The sequence below is a fragment of the Odontesthes bonariensis genome, chromosome 21, assembly GCF_027942865.1.
Source record: "Odontesthes bonariensis isolate fOdoBon6 chromosome 21, fOdoBon6.hap1, whole genome shotgun sequence".
NCBI classification, from domain to species: domain Eukaryota; kingdom Metazoa; phylum Chordata; class Actinopteri; order Atheriniformes; family Atherinopsidae; genus Odontesthes; species Odontesthes bonariensis.
Window position 1 is genome coordinate 23,356,275 of NC_134526.1, and position 25,749 is coordinate 23,382,023.

At 38.7% G+C, this 25,749-nt stretch overlaps 2 protein-coding genes across 2 annotated transcripts in view; both read right to left on the reverse strand.

The window, feature by feature from the left end:
* LOC142371740 (interferon-induced very large GTPase 1-like) overlaps nucleotides 1–10,269 on the reverse strand; it is a 79,561-nt gene extending 69,292 nt beyond the window's left edge. Inside the window, exons 1-3 of the mRNA XM_075454473.1 lie at nucleotides 10,170–10,269; nucleotides 10,052–10,080; nucleotides 9,832–9,940 (exon numbers count right to left, since the gene is read on the reverse strand). Coding sequence (XP_075310588.1) covers nucleotides 9,832–9,940; nucleotides 10,052–10,080; nucleotides 10,170–10,254 — 223 coding nt within the window. The 5' untranslated portion in view covers nucleotides 10,255–10,269. The remainder of the gene's footprint in view (nucleotides 1–9,831; nucleotides 9,941–10,051; nucleotides 10,081–10,169) is intronic.
* LOC142371738 (interferon-induced very large GTPase 1-like) overlaps nucleotides 547–25,749 on the reverse strand; it is a 110,695-nt gene continuing 85,492 nt past the window's right edge. The window contains exons 9-11 of the mRNA XM_075454471.1: nucleotides 7,061–7,154; nucleotides 6,517–6,554; nucleotides 547–6,420 (exon numbers count right to left, since the gene is read on the reverse strand). Coding sequence (XP_075310586.1) covers nucleotides 1,552–6,420; nucleotides 6,517–6,554; nucleotides 7,061–7,154 — 5,001 coding nt within the window. The 3' untranslated portion in view covers nucleotides 547–1,551. The remainder of the gene's footprint in view (nucleotides 6,421–6,516; nucleotides 6,555–7,060; nucleotides 7,155–25,749) is intronic.

Below are 25,749 nucleotides of genomic sequence, written 5' to 3' on the forward strand. Positions count from 1 at the left end.
TACAGGAGATCATGTTTGTGGACAACAGAGCGTTCCTCAACTTACAACTGCACATTTCTGGGAAGCATTGATTCTATGAAACTTTACCAATGATAGTGTACAGCGTGTAATCTATGGTGAAGCCATCAGCTGCAGCTGAAAACAACTGCATATGCCTTAAGCACACAGCACAACATACTGAGACATAAGACAGAGCCTTTCTCTGTGCACCAACATATTTAACAGCTTTCATTTAAAAACAGGTTGAAACTATAAATTGCTTACCAGGCAGGTTTTATTATGAGGATTTTTTAAGATTTGTCTTTGCTTCTCTATTATGTGACACAGAATCTATTCATTACATTAAAAAGAAAAAAATCTTTTCAAAAAGAGATTTCTTTGGATTTAACTTTATTAAGTCAAAATATGCTGATTATAACATGGGCGATATATCATTTAAAAGGATATCAAGTACATAACTGCTGAATATAACATGAAAAAAAGCCATTCATCAACTGAACAAAAAACTAAACATTCAGTGAACAAAACTTGATCAAAACAAAAGATTCAAAAAAAAAAGAAAAAGAAACTTTAAAATGTTGAAATAAGAAGTTTGCTGCTGTGGGGCCAAATACTTTCTTACATGAAAGCTCACAAAAATGCCACAATTCAGATATGCATGTTCTATTAAACTCTGTAATGAGACCAATACTATAAGAAACAAAATGGAAAAACTCCATCAAACTGTAGTTAACATGTCCTCTTTCAAATTAAGTAAATCAAACACTTGAGACACCAACTCCCAACATGACATCCTGCATTCTTTCCATTTCAACCTGGATGGATGACATTCTGCTGAATTTTAGAATTTTATTCTATTTTCAAACTTAAAATAAACCTCCAACTTTGATGACATGCTGATGAGATTAGAAAGATTTAATAAAAAATGAAACAATAAAAGAAATATACAGTAATAGTAAAAATAGTAAAAAAAAAAAACAAGAGTCCAGTCACAGCCAACAGCCTGGTTTCATCAGAATCTGTCCATGTGATGAACTCAGAAATTCTCTTTTCATTTCTTCTTTAAATTGACTCCTGATGAATTTTCATAAAGAAAGTGAAAAACATTGTATGAACTAGAACTTCTTATTCTGATCTCTTAAACATGACTCAAAACCAAAAAGAACTTGGTACATATATTCATTCAGACGGGAAGAGAGAGATGAATGAATTCTAGAAAGCAAAATGAACTCTGCACACAGTCTGAACTTGCATAAAGCATGGATCTGTCATATTGAAGTGTCAGACCTTCAGACAAAATCTTCATTCTGATCTGTGCCATCTTTTTTATCATCATCTTAAAATGAATCACTGATAATCAGAAGGACCACATGTTGAAGTTCCCTTCAATTCATATCCACAGATGCTTACACATCACAATCTAGCATAACTAACTCTGTTTAGAACTGAATTAAATTTAACCAGATAATATGTGGTTTATTCTAGGCTTCATCCTGAATATTTCCATCTGCTTAATCGAAGCAGAAAGAGCTACAATTTTCTGCAGTTTTATCACAATCTGCACATTTCATCCAGACTTTCAATAGCCTCTTCTTTAGTGTAGTTTCTCCATTCACTGGGAATTTCTCCTCCGTTTTGGAATTTCATAACATAGTGGGCTTCCAGTTCCTTTTGAAAGTGACAGACAAACCATTTCCAGTATGCCAGCATTGATGCATCCGGTGTAATGCTCCATGATGCATACCTCTCCCCAGCAGTTGGATACTGTTTGTAAGCGATTCTCTCCTCTGAGTCATGATTGGGGCGGAAATATCTGTCACTTCCCACTAATGTGGTGCAGAAATCAATGACCAGATCCACTGTGCCTCTTGTGTGCCATCCTTCAACTCCAGAGGGTCGATGAAAAGGAACATTGTGTTTTTCAGGACTGTGATTCTTAATGGTGTTCGTGCAAACGGCTGCACAGAATGGACATCGTTCCCAGCAGCAGTTACACAGCTGATCAATGAGAATTTGGTCGGGCTTCTGCCTGCACTCCAGAACCATCTCCAGAGAGAGGCGGCTCATCTCTTTAATGATACACACAAGGCCTTTCTCTATCTCTTCTTTAAGAAAATCAAAATTGTTGATGTCTCTGAAGTTTTTACAACAAATGGTATCAAATGCCAGCTTGTTCAGTAAAGCAGAAAATTCCTTCATCCACATGTCTACATCTCCTGACTTCTTTTTGACTTTCTCCGTTGCTTCATATAAAGCTTGACTGGCGAGCTTGCTGATGTCGTCTGCGTTTTTCTTCAGTATCTTCAGTCCTTTGTCTTTGTGATCTGTGAACATGTATTTCTTTACTTCTTCTTTTATAAAAGCCTCTACTTGCCTTCTTGGATTTTGTATGTAGGTGATGAATCTACTGAACTCCGCTTTCTCTGCTAGAGACTTCAACACGTGTTTCTCCAGGTTCAACCTGTTCCCACTGAATGCTGGGTAATTGCTCCTCATTTCTGCTGTGAGATCAAGAGCAGTCATGTTGCAGACAGCCTCGTGGACAGAAACCTTCAGTTTTTCACAGATCATTTCTCCAAACACCACAGCAGATGAGTTACCTTTGCAATAGCTTCTGAAAATGTTGTAATACTCCTTTTTCTTGCTGTCCAAATATGTGAGAGCATCATTGTTGCGTTTGTATGTGTTGTGAGACTGTAGAAGCAAATTTGCTGTCCTGTCAAAAACATACAGTGAGAGATCAACTGTAAACTCTTTCTTAAATGTGAATTTCTTGCCTGATTCAAATTCTGTCACTTTCTTTTGAACATGTTTGGCCACTTCTTGCAGATAAGTTGATCTGTAGCCTCTTGTTGCAACAGGTTTGTTCTTGATGGTCTCCAGGGATTGCTGTTCTACATCATTAATGAAGGATCTGATCAATTTCTGTTCTTCATGTGGAAAAGGATTCCTGGATTCATTTTGTCCCACATTTTGTTGTGCTGGCGAGGCAATTCCTATCATTTGTTGGAAAAAACCGAATGCAGATGCAATGACACCTTTGCCTTGTCTGCTTGTATCCTTGGTTTCCCTCTTACTTTCTTGAGATTTTTGACTTTCACTGTGGAGTTTTTGATACTTCTTTTGGGTTATATAACCAAAGTAATTCCCAGCTTCTGACAGCTTTTTGTATCTCCCATTCCTTTTTGACTCATTGATAAGAGACCATTCAGTCCCAAGGTCTTGAAGGACAACTGACTGATCTTCTTCCACGTTGATGTCCTCAATGGGTTTCGTATCTGAGGTTAATTCTTTAACCCAGTGACTCCAAACAGAGTCAAACTGTGCTTTGAGTCCTTCTTCATCTTTTACCACATCTTTTAATGTGTGTGCAAGTTCTTTGCTCTTTTGCAGCAGCTTGGTCTCAAACTCCACCTTCTTATTGTCCATCTTTTTACGAGCATTCTTCTGCTGAATAACTTCATCCAGTTTTCTTTTCACTCCTCTGATATGCTCCTCGTGAAACTCCTTGATTTTGTTCTCAAATCGGCCCCGCCACTGAACCAGGATTTCTTTGTCACTGTGATCCTCAAAGTAAGCCGTCATATTTTTCTGAATTTCCTCATATGTTTTGTTCATTTCTTTGGAAAGATAACTGAGCTCAACCTTGTCAAGTTGTCCCTTTTCAATTCTGGGATAAAGCTGGTTTTCAATGGTCAGCATCTCTTTCCTCAGGTCCCAGGTCCAGTTCCCATACTGGACCTCAAGTTTTCTGTACACTGCAATTTCTTGCGTGTTTTTGAAACTGAAAACAAAGTGTTCATTCATCAATGCCTTCCACAGGTCCTGAATTTTGCTGCTTAAATGGGACAAAGTGATCCCAGCAGACTTTGAGGCCTTAGATAGGATGGTTTTCTTCAGTTCTTGGACACTTTCACTGTAATCAGGATTTGGAGGTGCCATGGGTGGACTTCCCTCCCATAACTGGGCAAAGTATTTCACATCTTCTTGCACATCAAAAGCAATGACATCACTGAAGCACTCAACATCACACACCTCCTCTTTGGCAGCTAGTTGAGCCATCTTGTCCAGTTTTTCTTGTAACCGTCTCTTTCCATCCATGTTTTTCTCTGCAGCTGCGATATCTGTAACATTCTGGTGAACAAACACACAACTTGGAGAAAGCTCAACTTTCTTCATCCTCATGAAAGCCTGAACAACAATCTGCAGGACATCTTGCATGTCAGCTGGATTCTCACCAAAGATGTTGATCAATGTCATGTTTCCCAAGCCAACAACAAAAGTTGCCAGCTCGTTGTCATGGTGAAGAGTGGCGTTACCGGCCAACTCAAGAGCACGCAGTCCTTCAGTGTCAACTACTAGGACATAGTCAAACTGGAAACCTTTGAGTTCCTCTGACAGTTTGACCAGCTGCATGTAGGCACCTTTGGTGCACCTGCCAGCACTCACTGCAAACTGCAATCCAAACATAGCATTCAGCATGGTTGATTTTCCACTGCTTTGTACACCCAAAACTGACAACACAAACACTCTCTTGTCACCCAGTTTCTTGATGACTTCTTGTAAAAGACTAGAGATCCACATCAAAGGTACCTGACCAGCATCGCCATCCATCAGCTCCATCGGGTGTCCTGATATCATCAGATCTGCAGCCAGCTCAGGGTATTTAACCCAGTCAGCCTGTTTTCTGTGCGTTTGTTCCTTCTGAGATTTATGGGCTTCGTAGATCTGTCCCATTTCTCTAAAGATGTGCTCCAAGCCAAATGTTGCTGACTGCAGCTTTTTTGATAACTGTTCAAGCTCAGTTTGTTTGTCCTTTAGCAGAGCAGATTTATCATGTTTCTTTTTCAAAGTTAAAACCTCAGACCACGTTTCGTCATAGTTTTGGAGAATTGAAGAAAGATCATCTGTGGAGAGGCCATCTATTAGGATCTGAGTCCACTTAAGAAAGTATTTTTTGTCTGTTGGTGGCAAACCCACGAGGCTTTCAGTGAATGACTTCATCAGTTCACTGTTGGAAGCAGCACATTGTTTCTGTCGAATGTCCATGAGTTGCTTTTCTTTCTGACCTTTTTCCTTCTCAATGTGACCTTTCAGGTGATACAGTTCTTTGTTTATTCTGCACCACTCATGCCAAAGTTGGCCTTGACAAGGAAGAAATTCATCTTTGATCTTGGAAACATCCATCCCCTGAATCAGTTTTACTATTTCCATTGCTGCAGATTTCCCTTTCTGGCACTCTGTGCCATCTTCATCCACTCTGATTCCAGACACCTCGGCCATAGATTCAAGCTGGAAGGATTTATGAGGTGCAGACAAAATTTTTCTGATTATGCCTTTCAGCTCTTCAGAAACATCTGACTGGCTTCTGTCTTTCAGGCCCAGTTTGTATTTTTGTGTTTTCATCTGAGATGCACCACAGTCACTGTCAGCAATGAGAATAATTAGAGGCTTTGGAGACCTGTAAAGCGTTGATATGACTGCACTACTTCCATGGCTTTTTTCCAGAGTTGGTACCAGAACAACAATGACAGAAGATTTTTCTGTCAGTATTTCACGCTGCTTTTCAATTGACAGAGAATCTCCGTGAAGATTACAGAAGGCAATGCAGTCATTGAATGACTCATTGGGTTTTCCTGCAGGGCAGTACCAGGCGATCTCTGTCACACCATCCATCAAATGACGAGACTTGGTGCTACCTGGACAGTTTCTGTGGAAGAAGGCGCTGTGGCGGTTGTTGATCAAAGTGTTCATGAGCTGAGATTTAGACTGAGACAGTGAACCCAGGCGGAAAAATGACACCAGGGGTGTCTCAGCTTTGCAGATCGGCATGCTCTTCATGATTGGCTTGGAATCTTCTTTGCCTTGATTGGATGCTATCTTCCATGTTTTTGTTATTTGTCTGAACGTCCACAGAGGACACTCAATGTCCATTGTGATGGGGTCAGGAACAAGTAAAGGTAAGGCATACTGGCACTGTGACACCTTTGTGATCATATTTTGCTTCAGGAAGCTGTTTGAGCAGTGAAATACTGCCATTTGAACATCCATAGGGTGCACGTGAGCCTGTTTTGATTGATCAATGTCTACACTGGTGCTAAAGAGAGCATCTAAGTCACCATCATCTGCATCAACAGTGTCAGATGTTGGAAAAGACTCTGAATGGCTCGCCTCAGAACCATCTTGCAGTACATGGATATATCTGGCTCTGTGATCTAATGTCATTAACCTCTGAAGAAAAGTATGAGCCAGATCTTTTTCAAGTGTATCATTGCTCTGCCTCACAGGTGGACCTATTTTAAGAAAGTCTGCTGGTGACATCTTGTGTGGACATTTGTCCTGAAGGTGAAGTCTGCTGAGCAGCATTTCAGTTGCTTTTTGCTGTTTCTTTCTGTTTTCTTCAGAAATGTCCAGCGTCTGCTGAAAATAATAAATTAATAATTTATATTTTACTGTTTTCTAAATAATAAATGAGAGATTATCCAAAATATCATGTGAAATAATTAAGTGACTGACCTTTATTTCCTTTCCACTTATATCCATGTTGAAAGTACCTGCAGAAAAGAAATGATTTACCAGATTACCAGGACAGATCAGTGTGATGTGGAATTAGACAGTAATAGTAAAAAACTGTTGACACACCTATACTAAAATATGCTAAACTCGACCTAAAACACCAACAGTGAACAACAACAACAAAAGAACTTTTAAACACAACTATGTTTCATGTCAAAGGGATATTCTTTTTCTTTCTTTCTTTCTTTTTTAAAAAATTAGATGGCAATTGGTACCCTCTCAGTTTGGAAAAGCAGGGAGGAAATCTATCAGGGGAACAGAGCTAACAGCTAATCAGAATAGGACCTTCAAAAGAGCTCATTTCTAACCGTCTGAAACAACTCAAACCGTAAATATTTCCTGTACTGGAGAAACTATCTTCACTACTTAATGCTTAATGCTAATAAGTGTTATTTCCCAGCACCGTTCTAGAATGTGCAATGTATAACAATAGTAGTTTGATCTTGTACCAATTGTACAATTCAAATCTTTCTGGAAATGCTACCTTTCTCCTTTGTTTCATGTGGAACAGATTTGATTTCAGACTGTCCTGGTGTGTTGTCGTCATTCTTCTCTGAGCGTTCAGCACCATCATGTTCCTGTAATGGATCACAGGAAGAAATGTACACATTTAACTTTACTTATGAAGAATGACTGTCAGGAATAATCACATCAGCAAAATAAAACAATTATTAGACAAGCAGGCAATATCGAAGTTCAGTCCTTTGATATTGCCTAGGCTAAAGAATAAAAGAGATTTGTAAATCTTTTTTTTTTTAAATATTCTTTCTGAAACAACATTTTTGGAATTGAGGTTACAGATGTGTGGCTGTTTAGTTCAGTAAATTGTGAGGAGTGCTTTTAGGTGAAGGTTAACAGAATTCCCAAGTAAGAAAGTTCTATTTACGTCGCCAATAATTCTGAAATCTGGGCAAAATGTAAATTTTTGATGAAAGCATTAAAATAGACTTATGCTCTACTAAGATTTCACCTCTGAACCAAATTCATCCCAATTTTAGCCAAGATGTCTGTGGACCTTAAAGATGTTTTTAAGACACATTTTCAGTTGAAAAAATAAATAAATAAAAAAGACTTGGTGTGAAACATCTAAACTGGAACACAAAATCAATTTATTCAATTGTGTCTAGAAACAAATAATTGTCTTTTTTTTCATGTAACTGAAGGTTAACCTACCAAAGATTAGATAAAATAAATAAAAACGTGACAAACTCTGTACTAAGATTATATGAATGAATCACGACATAAGTTAAACTTACGTTTGACTTGATTTCAGTGCCCGTCTTCATTTCTTCTGCTGCACGATGATGAAGGAAAAAAAGCTGATTGCATTAGTCTAATTCTTGAAAAGTGACAATTCAAAGCGCAGCATCCTACAATCAGTGCATCTACAAGTATCTGTTCTTTAATTCCACAACTCTCAACCTCCCTGCATAACACTCATCCCACATATTTCTGTTGATACTACTGTGTATAGCCCTCTCACCCTCGATGTTTACTTATATATTTTTATTTATCCTGAATTAATTTTACTCCATTTTATTCTTATTTTGCTACCTTGAAAAGTTGAGCTATTTGCAATACACATTTCACTGCTGGTGTACGTGCACAGCTGCAGGAGACAAATAAAGATTCTGGATTATTCTTGATAAAGTTTCTTGAGTATGACATCTGCTCTGATGTGGAAACAGTGTTTCCCTTCAATCCCCTGTAGGGGGCAGTAGTGCATAGGGCACCATTATGGGTCATATTTAGGGGAATCAACAAATGACACATGATTCCTAATAACTGGAGGATATATTGTGCTCCAGAAATTGAGGATTTCTTTTTTTCCTCCTTTTTCGTTCACCCAACCACAGTACATAGTTACAGTTACAAAGACTAAAAATTTGAATTATAAATTATTGTAATTAGAATTGGCCTCATAGTCCATCACTAGTTAGTTTCTTGTAATGTTAGATTGGATGTGGTGTGCATTGTTGGAGGAATATGAAACCCTTGCAGTTCCAGGATGTTGATTACACTTTGCATCAAGTTGTCATAAAATATAAGACATAACAAAATATATGATTTGTTATTCTCCAAGAGGAGCTTTCTGCCCGTATATGATCACAGCAAAAAATATCCCAAATTATTTGGGGAAGGTTAAAGGGAGATTACTGTTTTATCCCCACAATTAGACAGGTCTGCATGTGGTGTGGTAGTTAGCAGATTAATAGTTGATTCTAAACTGTCCGTAGGAGAGAGCGTGCTCTGTGTGGCCCTGTGATGAACTTGCAACCTGCCCAGGTTATACCCCACCTCTCCCACAATGGTAGCTGGGATAGGTTCCAGTGAGCAGAACTCCCTTTAGTGTTGATCTTACTTTTTGTAATATTATAAACATTTTACATGCTTAGAAGCTATGTGAATACAAAGGGCATAATGTGGTATTTTTAAGCAGAAACTGTGCATTGAAACATGTTAGTTTGTCAGTACTCCTCCATCTTTTTCTGTATTTTTCCCTTTTAGTAAGTTGTTAAACTTGGTAGAAAGTAAATTAAAGTTCTGTCCACACTGGAATCTTACCTGTTGTCACTCTTCCCTCTTTGTGGTTTTTGGGATCCAGCTGTTCTTTCTGCTCTTCAACATTTTCAAAAATCTGTCTGCTGTAGCATTGTGGGTTGTTTTCAGAGACCATGGCATCTATTTTTTCCAGAAGAGAAATGATCTCGTTTTCATCCATCATACATCTTGTACATGTGTGGTATCTTTTTTCAGAAAAACTACTCTCAGCTTTCAGGTCTGCCAGTGCACTTTCACAGCTTTCATCTGACTTGTGAGTCACAACTGTCATTACATAAGAAAGATTTCCTTTGCCAAAACCTTTTTCTAACCACTGTATTCCTGACCTGTATTGGCTGCTGTGAAGGCCGTTTGGCAGCAGTAAGATAAAGGCATGGACTGCCTGAATGGATGGGATTTGGTCAGCATTAGGAAGACCAAGCATGTTAATAACACAGATGTGCTGACCACACAAATCATACAGTTTGGATGAAAACTGCTCCATGTTTGTTTGCTTGTCATGGTCAATTAAGATATTTTTTGATCCAATCTCAATGGAGTTGGTGTCACCAATTAACACAAGTTTGAGTTTAGGTATTACTGAAAAAAAAATGAAAAAAAAGGAGCTTCAGTAGTTAAACCACAGTGTTCATTATAATTTAATGAGTATGAGTTGTAAAATAAGCCTTCCAACCAATCATCCTAAAGTATTACCTTTGTCATCGCTTGCCTCAGATGCAGTTTTGGTTTCAGCCTCCCCTTCTGTGCTACTTTCATTCTTTTCTGAGTGCTGAGCATCATGAGGATCATTTACTGGATCACTCTAAGAAAAATGGGATTTTATCTGGTGATTAGTTTCAGTTTTTAACAAATTGAGAATATGATGTATAAAATAGAAAATATCTAAAAGAGGGAGAAAATATCTTGTTCTCACCTTGGTGTCATCATTACTCTCCACGTGGACTGCAGGGCCATAAGAGAAAGCAAAGTACACACAGGTTTAGTCTTTGAAACAAAATACCTGAAAAATGATTTTCAAATGTTTAGATTACCTTCATCATTTGTCACAGAGCAAACCAGTTTGGTTTCAGATTCTCCCTCCCCTCCTGCTGGTGTGCTGTCTTTGTTTTCCTCCATCTTATCTGCTTTTCATCTTTAAAATACAACACAAAGTTTCTAATGAAACTGCCACAATACTTCAACACTGCAAATGTTCAACACCATTCAAAGTGTAGCCCTGATGAATCCTGCCTGCTGATATTGGTAGGGAAATGTTCCAAATGCTGCTTTTCAAAGAGTTTTATTTGGCATGAACAGAGAGGATGCATTTCAAACAACAGTGCACAAAACCGTCAGTGGGTCCACTTTAAATACGTAAATTGTATTTGGAGGAAAATCTTTTTGCTGAAAGGTGGATATCTGTTTTTGTTTTCTATGTCTGATTTACTGTATCAAAATCACTTGGAGGTTTGCTGAAGGCTGGATTGTACTTAACTTCAGAGGAGTGTTTGTTTCATGTTAATCTAAAAGGACATTCTATAAAAACTCTACCTTTGGACTGAGTCCCTTGGAAGGGCTCAACTCTGCTGCTGTTTAAAGAGGAAGTCCGGCTCAAAAGCAGCCCATTTATAGGGCGCATGCTTACGCAGGTGTTCAGATTTGTTTAGTTAGTACATATGGGATCAAATGAAAGGTAATTAAGACAAATACTGATCAATGTACAAACAAAATGTACATTTGAGTTAGATAGAAAAAATTGACCAAAATCAAATGTATTTGCTGATAACTTGTTACCTTTGATCTGTAGGTGTGACCTGATAAGCCAAGTTTAACTGTGAAGAGAGGACTATGCACTGCCAGTCAGAGGGGCAGTTTTCTGTGGAAACCACAGCTCAGTGTAATAAAGTGAGTTAGCACAGATTTGTGATGCAAAAGGGTGTTTTAAAAGAACATACAAATCTTTTATTTGTTAGCATTAAATTAGAAGTGTTTAAATGTATTATTCTATTATTATCTGAGAGATGGGAAGTTTCCCAACACAATATCTCAATACCCCCCCCCCCCCCCCCCCCCCCCCCACCCCATACATTTGACACGAATCACTTTATATGGAGACAGTGAACTGTATTGCACTATCATTTTTTTTTATTTTATCCTTTATTTCTGTAAATAAGTCATGTATTTTTATTCTGTTTCTATTTCTTTTATATTTTTATTCTACTTTATAGCTATACTGTTTTACTGTCTTCTGTTTCTCGGAGCCTTGCAAAGGAATCTCATTCACATTGCAAATGTGTTTTTGAATGACAATAAAGTCTGTCTAAGTCTAATATCACAATATACAGTATCAAATGATTTCTGTGTAAATTCCAAAATGTTCACATTAAACTAAACAGTTTATAAAATGAAGGAGCATGACAAAAATGTGTATATGCAGAGTTTTAAAGAACATCTTAACACAAGTCTATACGGCCAAGAGTTTAAAAAAAAATGCAAACTCACCCTCGCTTGTATATTTTCTCAGCTCTTCCTGAGCTGTGTAGCTGTAGCTGCTTTGTCAGAAATGGCCCACTGGCTTTCAGATGTGAGTAATGTTAGATCAGATGCCCGTTAGAGATTATAAGGAACACCTTTAGTCACAAAAAGATTTATGGGGGGTACTAAAGTGTGATTTATGACAGGTGACCTTTTGACCTCCGTATGTCCTGTCACATCAAAGGGTTAGCTCACATCAAAGGGTTAGCGATAACAAGTGGCTGGTGGTAGGGGTTAGGGGGGTTCAATATGTTTGAGTAGTAACAGTATTGACAATCAATTTAAATTTATTTGTATAACACATTTCGTGTACAAAACGATTCTAAGTACTTCACGTAAAATAAAAGCAAATCAAGTAAAGTCTTTTATTGTCAGATACACAGAACAACAGAGTCGGGCACTGAAATTCATGACGTAAGTACGCTAACAATAAATAGGCAAGGCAAGGCAAGGCAATTTTATTTATAGAGCACAATTCATACACAGGGCAATTCAAAGTGCTTTACAGCTACATAAAATCACAAGAAGGCAATAAAACCATTAAAAAGGAATAAAAAAAAAATAAATAAAAAAAATAAAATAAAATAAAAGAAAGAAATTAAAAAAGAAAGAAATTTAAAACCCATTAAAATAATCATTAAGTAATTAAAAAGTGAAGAGTGCAGATAAAATACTTTCAGGTGTCATATGCACAGCTAAACAGAACTGTTTTCAGCCTGGATTTAAACATTGTCAGAGTTGAGGCCTGTCTCACATCTTCTGGAAGACTGTTCCAGATTTTAGGGGCATAAAACTGAAACGCAGCCTCACCTTATTTAGTCCTGACTCTGGGCACCAGCAGGAGACCCCTCCCTGAGGTTCTCAGAGCCCGAGTTGGTTCATATGGCTCTAACATGTCAGAGATGTACTTTGGCGCTTGACCGTGAAGAGACTTGTACACAAGCAGAGCTGTTTTAAAGTCTATTCTCTGAGCGACAGGAAGCCAGTGCAGAGACCTGAGCACTGGACTAATATGGTCGTATTTCCTGGTTCTAGTCAGGACTCGAGCAGCAGCGTTCTGGATGTACTGCAGCTGTCTTACAGCCCGTTTAGAGAGCCCAGTGAGCAGGCCGTTACAGCAGTCTAACCTGCTGGAGACAAACGCATGGATCAGTCTCTCTAAGTCTGGTTTAGACACTATTCCTTTGATTCTGGCAATGTTTTTTAGATGGTAAAAAGCTGCTGATGTTACAGATTTAATGTGGCTGTTAAAGTTCAGGTCTGAGTCCAATATTACCCCGAGATTTCTAACTTGATAGTTAGGTTTTAGAGAGAGAGTCTCAAGGTGACTGATAACACTTTCTCTTTGTTTCTGTGGGCCACAGACAATGATTTCAGTTTTGTCTGAGTTTAGCTGGAGGAAATTGTTTTGCATCCACACACTGATCTGTTCGATGCAGCGACACAGTGTATCTACAGGCCCGTGTTCTCCTGCCGTCAGTGACACGTAGATCTGAGTGTCATCTGCATAATTGTGGTAGGACACATTATAGCTGCGTATTAGCTGGCCTAGTGGAAGCATGTACAGATTGAACAATACGGGTCCCAGGATTGACCCCTGGGGAACCCCACAGGTCATAGCCATTTGGTCTGAGACAATATAGATACTATAAAATATACATTTTACGTTAATTACTAGTGCTAGAGTTTAATCTCCACTGGTAGTTTGTTCCACTTGTTTGCAGCATAACAGCTAAATGCTGCTTCTCTGTGTTTTATAAATAAAAAGGTTTATTGGTTAATAGGAACGGTCTAAGTTTAAGTAGGTAAACTGTCAAGATTTAAAATGTATGTAGACAGGCTGTAGATAGTTTAAATGCTAATATGTTAAAGTTTACACGAGACTGTCAGACGATTCAAATCGCATTGTGGCAAATCAAGGTGTGAGTTTCCACAGCAGGGGTCCACGGGAACCTGTCAAAATGGGTGGTTTCAGGGTAAGTGATGAATACAGTAAACAGGCTGAGTTTTCAGTCTCATCCCGTAAGGTGACTTGGGGGATGTTGGAGGTGTGATAAGAATCCAGGGACAGTCAGTTGATAATTAACATATCAGGAAGAGACCGTGGCAGAACCCCCCCCATACATCTCGGGCTGTGACTTTCCAGCTGGCATGGCGAGAACCTAACGAAATGGGTGGTTCAGTGTTAGTCATGACTACCCTATTTCTCTCAGTTCAAGTAAACAAGGTGAATAATCACTAATTATCCCTAGGAAAACAGTGAACATTGTCAGGAAAACATTGTTAACGCAAACAGACTACGGTATTCCTTCAAATTTCAATTTACCAATGACATACAAAGTGATTTGGTAAAAGAACAATGATAGCTACTTACAGATCTGATCAGTGATGCGAAGGTAAGTTGTCAGTTAGGAAGGGTCACAGTGTTTCCTTTACACTTTTTTTTCTTTACAACTTTTCCCCTTCTTAAACTATGTGCATGCTTGTGTGTCTCTCTGTGTGTGTTTTTATATGCATATTTGCGTGTTTGTATGCGTGTGGGTGTGTTTGTGCATGAATGAATGTACGTTTTTATGTGTGTGTGTGTGTGTGTGTGTGTGTGTGCGTTTATAATAATAATTTATAATAACGAGTAACGATGCAGCACATAAAAATGTATCGGAGTAAAAGTACTAAACTCGTTGAAAATATGTACTGAAGTAAAAGTAGGAGAAAAAAATAATACTCCAGTAGAGTATGGAGAGCAGATTTTTCTAAAATATCAACCAAGCACATCAGTTGCTTAAAAGATTATAGAGATCAATAAATGCAAAGAAAATGAATTAATGCAATAAGTGAGCGTGAATGGTTTTTTGTCCTATTTGTCTCTGGGTGGCCCTGTGATGGGCTGGTGACCTCTGCAGAATGTACGCTGCCACTCTTTGGTTTAACTGTGGGACGTTGGCTCGGATGCTGAATACCAGTCTAACAGTTTGTGTGTAATTTCATTGCATTTCAAACTTTCCACATCATGTTACACTATTTTGAGTCCAGGTGTGGGATGGTCAGATATTAAGAACAACGGGGAAAAACTAGGATTCTTTTATCTTAGTCGACCCTCAACACGTAAATTAACTGATTTATATCCATTGTTGCTCCCTCCAGATAGCAAATTGATATTCTTTATTGGAAAGTCTCCCTATACCCAACTTCTGAAATTAATCTATCATCTCTTTGATTGCTGTTTTAGACTGCAATTGGTGAACGTGCAAATTTGTATCCAGTCTAGTTTTTAAATTTGTTGAAAGGCATAGTTTTTCTTTGGTTATAAAATAATGGTAATGGTAATAAAAAGTAGAATAAGATTGAAACACTGGTTATTGCTGCCTTCACCTACAGTAAATGGAATTTTCATGTTGGTTGGATATACAATTTAGGATACATTTTCTGTGTCATGAAATGTTTGCAAGAATCAGGCTAGCGCCTTCAGCTTAAGTTGATTTAAGATCTACAAATTACTAGCACATAAGATCAAGAAAAGTTGTTCATGTTCAAAATATTTTACAAATAAACTTAAGAATAATATTAGTATTGGTTTTAAGGTTACATTCATGTAAAATCTAAGAGCATACAAGAGTTTGGTGGGCATAAAGTGTACATTTATAAGGTCTTTATGCAAAACTAAAGCATGGAGTTTTAATTTCAGCTTAATCAATTATTTCATGGGCTTAAACTATCAGAAAAACAACACAAAACAGAGGTGAAGCAGTAACCAATGTTTTAAACAATTCAAGAAAGATTAGACTTTGATCATTTTTTATTATATTTAATTCTGAGTCTCCAGGAGATCAGTATGTTTTCTTTGCATGCTCAAAGATTTAGTTCACATTTGAGTTAACTTTGTAACAGTAAATGCAGGATATGACTTGTACATCTAACTATCTGTTACACATATCTGATATAAATGTTAAACTGGAAATTCACAAGATCTCAGAATAAAAGATAGAACAGACGTTAAAGGCTGAGTTATACTTCTTTTTACTGCCCTTGCGCTTTCTTCTTGCGCGTATGTTAATGGCTCGAGACGTTTATACTTCATTTTGCTTTGTCGGCGCTTGCGTGTGCTGCATGGCGATTCACCGCCAGGACAGTAGGTGGAGTAGCGGGTTTTTTCAATGACAAGCCTACTACGATGAAAGGAAATTCACCGCCAGGACCTCTTCGAGTGATTCATGCTTCTTCTTCTTGTAAATAGCCGGTATTTTGTCAGATTTTCAACACCTTGGGGGTCTAAACGACTACTTTCTCGCCTGAAAATGTTTCAAATGTTGCTAAAGTTATATATTTACAAAGTTTATAGCTTAAGGGAAATCAGCTTTTCAGGCCGGCTGATTTGGGCTCGGGCAGGAGTGAAGTGCACTGTGTGTAAACGCTCTGCTTACTGTCTGATCGATGAGTATGTCGTTTTCAAGTAGTAGGCTTGCGTCTTTTCTTGCGTGAAGTTTAGAAAATTGAGGTGACACACGCAAGCTCGCAATGGGGGGCTTGCAACCGCGCAAGGGCTTGCGTTTCTTCTTGCGTCTTGGTTTTCGTCTTGCGTTACCGACTATAAACCAGGCTTTAGTCGGATTCAGGTCCATTATTTTGGAATGTTGCAATATTAACATTATTTTATCAGGAATATATGTGAATTGACTTTTGAAGCTTTTGAAGAGCAGAGTCTATTGTTATACACTTTCACCTTTGACTTATCGCGCTAAATATGTTTGTACAGTGCAGCATTATACTTGTAAAAATACTTTACACTGGTGCCGCTTAGGTGTAATTCACCATAAAGCTGGGTTATTTTCTACAGTTCCTGGTTGGACAATTGCATTGCACGCTTAAAAGGTTGAAGATTTAGTTCACATTTGAGTTAACTTTGTAACAGTAAATGCAGGATATGACTTGTAAATCTAACTATATGTTACACATATCTGATATAAATGTTTAACTGGAAATTCACAAGATCTCAGAATAAAAGATAGAATACTTAGTTTATTGTCTTTGGTCATGTGTGATTACCTTTATTAATAATGAATTGCAACGAATACAACAGATCATATTGAATATAGCTAATTAAATGTTGCGTGAATGTTCTTTACACTGCTCAACTGGAGATAAATAAATCTTTTAGCAGCAAAGTAATATAAAGTATGAGGGGTAACATAAGCCAGTTTATTGAGTTATTCTTGTCCGGTGCGGATGCAGATATACTGTTGGTGTGAGATTACAATAACAGCTTTTCTTGAATAATCTTTTTTTTTTTTTTTCTTTTTTCGACAGTTTTACATAATTACTTTGTTTCTGTAAGAAACAGGGTGAAATTATCACATTGTTCTGTCATATCAGTGAGTTTTTTTTGTTGTTTGTTTTTTCTCACTATGTTCCTTATCTCATATGAACCAATATATGCTGAAGTGTAAAGGAAACACTGTGACCCTTCCTAACTGACAACTTACCTTCGCATCACTGATCAGATCTGTAAGTAGCTATCATTGTTCTTTTACCAAATCACTTTGTATGTCATTGGTAAATTGAAATTTGAAGGAATACCGTAGTCTGTTTGCATTAACAATGTTTTCCTGACAATGTTCACTGTTTTCCTAGGGATAATTAGTGATTATTCACCTTGTTTACTTGAACTGAGAGAAATAGGGTATTCATGACTAACACTGAACCACCCATTTCGTTAGGTTCTCGCCATGCCAGCTGGAAAGTCACAGCCCGAGATGTATGGGGGGGGTTCTGCCACGGTCTCTTCCTGATATGTTAATTATCAACTGACTGTCCCTGGATTCTTATCACACCTCCAACATCCCCCAAGTCACCTTACGGGATGAGACTGAAAACTCAGCCTGTTTACTGTATTCATCACTTACCCTGAAACCACCCATTTTGACAGGTTCCTGTGGACCCCTGCTGTGGAAACTCACACCTTGATTTGCCACAATGCGATTTGAATCGTCTGACAGTCTCGTGTAAACTTTAACATATTAGCATTTAAACTATCTACAGCCTGTCTACATACATTTTAAATCTTGACAGTTTACCTACTTAAACTTAGACCGTTCCTATTAACCAATAAACCTTTTTATTCATAAAACACAAAGAAGCAGCATTTAGCTGTTATGCTGCAAACAAGTGGAACAAACTACCAGTGGAGATTAAACTCTCACCAAATGGAGACATTTTTAAATCCAGGTTAAAAACATTACTTTTCTCATGTGTCTATGCATGGAATCTGCACGATATATTTTAATTTATCTGGACAGTTGCTTGTTTTTAAATTAATTTAAATTATTTTATTTGTTTCTCTTTATGTTCTTTTATATATTTTTATGCCTACCTCCACTGCTGTTTGCACTACAACATGCAATATTGCACAATATTGTATTTTTATCTTGGGTTTCTAGGTTAGTATAGGTCTTAGATTAGCATAGGCTATTATGTGTATTATATGTTCAGTATAGCACTAGTAATTAACGTAAAATGTATATTTTATAGTATCTATATTGCCTATTTATTGTTAGCGTACTTATGTCATGAATTTCAGTGCCCGACTCTGTTGTTCTGTGTATCTGACAATAAAAGACTTTACTTGATTTGCTTTTATTTCATGTGAAGTACTTAGAATCGTTTTGTACACGAAATGTGTTATACAAATACATTTAAATTGATTGTCAATACTGTTACTACTCAAACATATTGAACCCCCCTAACCCCTACCACCAGCCACTTGTTATCGCTAACCCTTTGATGTGACCGGACATACGGAGGTCAAAAGGTCACCTGTCATAAATCACACTTTAGTACCCCCCATAAATCTTTTTGTGACTAAAGGTGTTCCTTATAATCTCTCCCGTTGGTTTAAATATATCTACCCCTTATAAACTCCTCCTGTGGTCTGTGATAGGCTGTGGGACTCTAAATGCACACCACTTATGATTTGATAAACTTTATGATATGTTTGAAGTGAAAGTAAGAGCCATTTCCCTAAAACCATGTCATTTAAAAGCAACTGAGATAACTCAATATAGTGGACTATAGTACAGCTTATAAAACTGTAACACTTTATGGTGGTTCAGTATGTACCCAATAGTGCTGAGGAGATAAGTTTTTCAGATAACAGACACAGGTGAATCCTACTGATCTGCATCCTATAATAATTTCACTCTATATCTCAGTGTAATTTTTCTTCCTCAACTCTCTGGACTGCTTCCTAACATGGCACCAACAGACAAATTTCATAGGGCCCATAATTCATTCAACTTAATGGAGCAAAACAGATTAAATGGATATTTTCAAAAGATTGTGAAGTTCTGGACAAGCCAGCTAATGATGCATTTATCTGAATCAGGTGATCTGAAGCAGGGAACCATCTAAAACATGCAAGACAGCGGCCCTCGAGGACCGGATGCGAGTATCCCTGCCTTACATGCTGTATGTGAATGTTGGATGATATGTACATGATCTTGAAGCTGACTTCACAGATCTATCAGAGCCAGATCCCCCGAGTTTTCAAGGACTTTTAACAGCACATATTCTTACTCAGCTACAGGCAGAGATTACATATTGAAATAATCAACCTGACTAATGAAGACATCTAAGCTCTTTCTGAGACTAGACTGGTTTACTTTCATCTACTCGTCAGAGAAGGAGAGGGTGACTATTCTATGGTGGAAATTAATGCCGTCATTCTTGGAAAAACAACTGTACCCCCTCCTCCAGAGTCTTTGCTGGAAGTTGATCTCAATCAGTGATCGATTACAACTTGAGGCATTACTGTTGTGTACTGCTGTACTGTGATTGTACACTTAGTCTGCCAGTTGTCATTCGAGGGCAGTGGTTCAGACTTCCATTTGGGGCAGAGAGGGACACTTAGAAAAATTAGTCAGACTCAGAAAACAGATGACCAGACGTTTTTGACCAAAGATGATAAAATTCCAAAATTCTATAATGCAAAGAATTCTTAAGCTATTGAATTGTTGGATCTTTCACAATGAGGTTTCCTTCTTATCTTTAGTTCTGACACACTGAACCTCTCTGGGATGTTGTTGTTTTACCCAGTTATGTTACTGACATGTTGCCAATTAACCTCATTATCTCATCTGCTTCAACATTCAATATCTTCTTTTGCTGTTTTCCATTAAATATGGAGTTGAAATGATTTGCCAGACATTTTATCCAGTTCTTATTGCTATTTGACATTTTATTTACATTTTACAAAAAAGGGTGTGGGTATGAAATTGTTTGGCTTTGTGGGGATGCGCTGAAGTACAGAGGAAGAAAAAGTTTATGGGTGTAAACTTCCTGTATAGTCATGCTGAGCTCAGCTATCAAATATTAAGATTTTATCGAGGAACCAGAGGAAACAAACAAATAATAGCTGCGTTTATAAGAAAGAGGAAGTGTGATTGAATCTATTTTGTAATCCAACATCAATATTTGAAATGATACAGACTATCACATAGTCCTCAGATTAATATTAGAAATGTACACAACCGTTGAAAAAAAAAGTTAACTTATTAACATGAAATAATCAGTGTAATACTCCAACCACAATGTAGCACGGCAGGGGAAAGTGTAGGGCCAGGATGGACACCAAACCTCCTTCCTCAAGAAACTCAACACGGACCAGTATCTTGTAGTTGAGCTGTGGCCATGTGAGGCGGCGACAAGGTAAACAACAAGGCCCAGGTCCAGGAACAATGCTCATCATTCCTGACTACAGCCTTGGCTGTAGAAAGGGAGGAAACAAGATAGATAACAAATGCTTGAACGTATCAAAGGAACGATAACCTGTATATTAACTGACTTGTTTTCGCCTAAGAAGCTCAGAGTAACTCTGTATTCTGATCTGTGTTGTTCTCTCTTGCAAGATATTGTTAAAAGCATCTTATCTCCTCTGTGCCTTACTAAAATTTCCGCAACAATCTTGGCGTCACGAACAGGATCCCTCGACTGGTTAACCTGGACCGGACCGCAGTGCAAGGCCAGCCTCGACTGAAGCTCCAGCCTCATACCTCCAAGGCCTTTCGGAGAGAGAGGGCTGACGGGTCCGTTTCCTGGATATCAGCGCTGGGGTCATCTTTTGAAACACAGTAATCTGGGGCGGTAAGAGTGCTTTCTGTTATTATTTGGAAAAGAGGGTTTGCCTGGTTGTGTCATTAGCGAGACAGAGATTTCACGGGTAGCCTAAGTGAATCTTAAATCAGTCCGAAGAAGTGTGACTGAAGAACTCCGAAGAAGTGTGAGTACAGATTAAGGTCCTCATTGGAGACGTCCTTTGAGTGAAGGAATATATTCCCCCATTCCAAGTCCGAGAATGGGAAACAGTATGTCTCGGGCTTCTGACCCTCCCGGGGGACCCAAGTATGATGAAATGATTAAAAAAATATGGTCCGGAGAGTGTAAAATGGACTACTTATTGGATAAAAAATTGGGGTTTTCCCCCTGAAGGTTCTTTTAAAATGTCAAAAATAAGAAAATTAGAAGAGAAGGTTTGCAAATGTGAGAAATAAATGAAGCAGAAAAAAAACAGTGAAGGTTAAACAGTGGGAACAATTGGAAGAATGTAAGAAAGGTATAGAATGCTGGAAAAAGGAAAGTGAAGTGAGAGAAAGAAAGAAAAATGCTAAACAAATGCCAGGACGGTGTAGCGTTACCGGGTATTTATATACCTATTAAATATAAGGATTTATGAGATGTTCTTACAATCTCAAATAAACCTTACCTCGAATTCAGGGCACCACCTACCTAGGGTTTTAACTTAATTTAAGTCACAGTCAGGTAGGAAAACTGTTCGAAATCTTACGATCCTGGTGTTAAATTAATATTCAATTAATATTCAGTCTCATATCTCGCTACTTTCGTGAAGTTCTCGTTTGGTTGGACAGACATTACGTAAAGAAAGCATACGACACAATCTGTGATTATAACATATATATAGATATATGAGCTGTTTATTACAATGATATGATCTTAGACATGAACCTTTAAACAAACAGGAGATGCATTGAATATGGGTGATTATATAAAACACTTAGTGAATGGAAAATAAAATATGGGGAATGGGGAAATACTGGATGTATTCAAATAGTTTGGGTTGGCTGACTATTTGAAGCTAAATACTGACATTTCGGATTAATTTATCATTCTGTGAAAGCCTCGAGACATCCATCAAACCCACTTTAAGGTGAAAACGGGTCGGTCTTACTGTGCTTAGCCGGTTCGGACCACGGCAGCGGCCACGCGGGTCCGAGGGGATTTCTCTTCCGCTCTCTGGGCCTTCCTGGCTGTGGTGGCTGACTTTAGCGGACTTCTCAGTTGCTTCTTTCACCGGGAAACCGAAACGATGGTGCCGAGGACTGGGGTTAGATGGTCGAATCTTCTTAGTGTCAGTGGGTCCGTTGCTTCTCTGATGAAGTGAACTTAAGTTCACAGAAGATTAATAAAAGGTTGCTTGGAGTTGGCTTTCTTGGTAGGAAAAGGTGATGATGGCGTGAAACAGCGGAGGTTAGGACGTGCGACGTAGAAGGACGTGGATGGCGAGGGACGAACAAAAACACGTAAAACGTGCATCTTCAGAGTATTTCAATCTGTTTCTTTGTTCGGGTCTTTCTTTCTCGTCTCCGAGGTCTCACTGGGTTCTGGAGGGTCTCCTCCGGTCGTCCGCTGCATCGTTATCCACACGTCCTTCCGCTCTCTCCTGAGATTATGGGAAAACTCCCAAACTCCGGCGAGCTCTTCTCTTCTGCTTAAACCATCTCTAAAAGTCTCTGAGCAGCTGTTCTCTGCTCAAATCTCCTTCTGAAACTCTGGGTTGGAACTCTTCTGGAACAAGAGGCAAGAAGCAAGAGAGCAGACGCCTCAAGCGAGCCAGCAAACGAGAGAACTAGAGAGAGACAGAGAGCGTGTGTTTTCCGCGGGTTCCGGGTTTTGACTCTCGGAGGCGGGGCTTACACTACTTTTTCAGCCAATGACATGCTTGAACTGTGTGCATGTCTCTGTAAGGTGATCTGTGCTATAGGGGGATTTCTGGATGAGACAAAGAACTCTGTGTTTCTCCATTACTCCCATCTCATAGAACATTTGTCTCGGTGATTCTGAAAACACCACATCTTGTTAAGATATGCAGATTAAAGATATAACATAGACTTGTAATATAAAGACATCAAAATAACACACATGATAAAGACAATTATGACTTTCAAAATTCAGATGAATATCTATGAAATCGTGACATATGAATAGTGAGTCACACAATGCTAATTTCTGTGTTAACAATGGGGACACTAAACAAATACCAAATAGATACCGAAGGGACATCGTTAAAAGTTAAATTGTTGCATATACATTGTCCATTTTACTGAGTCCTCTGGGATTTAAATGTTCAACTAATCAACACTGCAGACCACTAGGGGGCAATGTGGTTCCATCAGGCAGGTTGGGCATTTTCCACCAAAATCAGTTCTTTGTCAATATTTAAGCCAGAATCGTACAAATTGTCTCTATATGCGTCTTGTGATCAAGCTGGAAACCTGAAAGAAATTGTACACGGTTATCAAACACATTTAATATAGTTTTAAGATTCGACTAAAAGTGAGTCTTCTCAGTTCGTGTGTAGCCATCTGGTCGGTTTGCTGGTGAAAAGGGGTGTTAAAGTGTCAACTTTCGAGTTATGGTCTAGATAAGATAGTAAGTGTCCCACTTTTCCAAGAGTGAGTTCGACTCCCCAAAAGCTCTTAAGGGTGTTGTAAATTAGGCAGTTTCTGTCTCTTTTTCCTTTGTGGAAAGAAAATGAAGATCTGGTTTATATCCACATACGTAAACATCCCCCACAGGAATGTTGGTTTTGTCAAAGTTTGAAAAACTCTTAATCCACACGGCACTGTGACTGCTACATTCCCCCATTCGAATCGGATCTGAACTCGTGGCTGATCCGAATCGCAGGTGAAGAAGTCCAGTGTGTCCGAGTCTGGTGGTTGCTAGGACTCTCAAGAGGGTTATGGTGGGTGTCTCGAGACAGCCTAATACAATTCTGACACAACAATGGCTATAAACGTAATTTTGTTAAGCTTACTTAACCTACGTAGTAAATGTCTAATAGCTAAAGATAATGTTCATAAGTAAAGGTTTCTAAGCCTATATAATTTCAAATGGAAAATCCTAGTAAAAAGCATGCCGATTTCTTTTGGAAAAAGATCAATGTTAGGGGAGAATTTTACTCATTGTTAGAGTCATGATCTAGGAATGGTATTTCTTAATAGTTAGGAAATGAGAACGTTTACTACCTGAGTGTGAGCATATTCGCAGGACTTATACGATCAGTAATGTGTAACATATTTGTCGCGGCGGCGGTCCTGGACAGGGCTTCACTGTACAGCAGTAACGAGTGATATTCTAACTAAAGGATCCATGGTGAAAGCTGTTGTCAGTATTTCACTGCTAATTTTGCTTTTAATTCAGTTATAGACCAGTTTCCCCCATTTGTAGATGTCACATGGGTGAAATAAGGTAAGTTGAGTGTGTCACCAGATGATGATAGACTTGAAAATTGAAGTTTTGAACACTGAGGTGTCCTGGATTCAATCTTGAGGCATCATGATACTACGGAGTAGTTTTATCGTGATTAGGTAAGTGATATTTTGAGGGTAAGCTTCTTTGCTTCCTTTAAGAGTTAGCTATGGTTAAAGGTTTGGTATTCGGGGTTACTAGAATGTTTGTTGGAGTGTATGGTCCTACCTCCAGGAACAGGCTAGCATTTCTAAGTCTCTGTTAGCACGGTTGGGTTCTGAACTTTTTCTTTTCTTTTAGTAGCACACTTTTCAGGCTATCAATATCGTCTTGACTGATGGCACTTATTTCACTAGACCATTGCTGAGATTTGATGTGGTCCTTGTCGATGACTCTGCTCATCTCAGTTGTTTTCTGATCTGGTGATGGTTGTGACCATGCAGTGTGTGATGGTTTATAGCGAGACCGAAGTCTATAATTGCAGTTGCGGTTTCGAGCGGATTGCTGGTCATGTCGATTTTGAAAAGACATGTCTTGTTGCGGGTTTGAATGAACACTGTGGTTTTCACTGTGGCAGTGAGTTGGTTCATGGCTGGGCCATGAGGATTTGGAATAGTTGTGTTTGGAGCCTTTCTTAGGCCGTTGAGAATGTGGCCAGTGGGGGACCTCTGCTGGAGGTCTGCCACTTTGTCCCACTTCTAACTCTGGGGACCAAGAACCAGGGTTCTGGGTCTGTGTGGTGATGGGTTCTGGCTGTTTAGCTTGTCTATGTTTTTGGAAACCTAGACTGGCCCATTCACGTAGCTGCTGAATGGTAGCAGTGTGAGGGTTAGCTATAACTCCTAAGTGATAGCTGGTAGTTGGATGGAGGTTTTGAAGGAAAAGAGTTTTGAAACTCATGTCTTCTTCCATTCCTACCTTGTTGCTGAAACCAAAATAAGCTTTGAGGAGGCGGTAATAATACTGCTGAGGCAGCTCATTCCGTCCTTGTTTAACCATCATGGCAGCGGTTAAGCCAGATGGGGTCAGCTCGTCTGAAAACTCGCGTTCGAGTGTTTGGCAGAGGAGTGTATAGTCGTTCCGGATGTAATCGGGTTGACGTTCAATGAATCTACTGACTTCGCGGCTAGATGTAACCTTAATCAAGTAGAATTTGTTGTTAACTGATGCGTTTGGAAACCTTCGCAGGAAGAAATCAATGTCGTCCAAATATGCTCGGGTGTCATGTGGCGTCCCAAGAGTCGGTTCGAATCTGGGCACATGGCGAGCAATTTTGTCAAGCTCTTCGTCAGAAGGAGCTTGTGGAACTTGGGGTTTTAGAGTGGGAAATGATTGATCCGGTTTACCTGGATCATAAACGATCTTTTCAGATCTGAAAGAATTTGTTGTCGTTGAAGACGGGGGTGAAATAATTGAGCTCTTGTAGGCTGTTTTCACTTCAGGAAAAGGGTCCCCTCTGTCTTCCTGGGGGAAACCATGTGTTTCCTGTTCATGTCCCGTCTCCAAAGACTGACGTAGGTCTATCTCAACACCTTCTGGTTTATCTGATAGGTGTTCCTG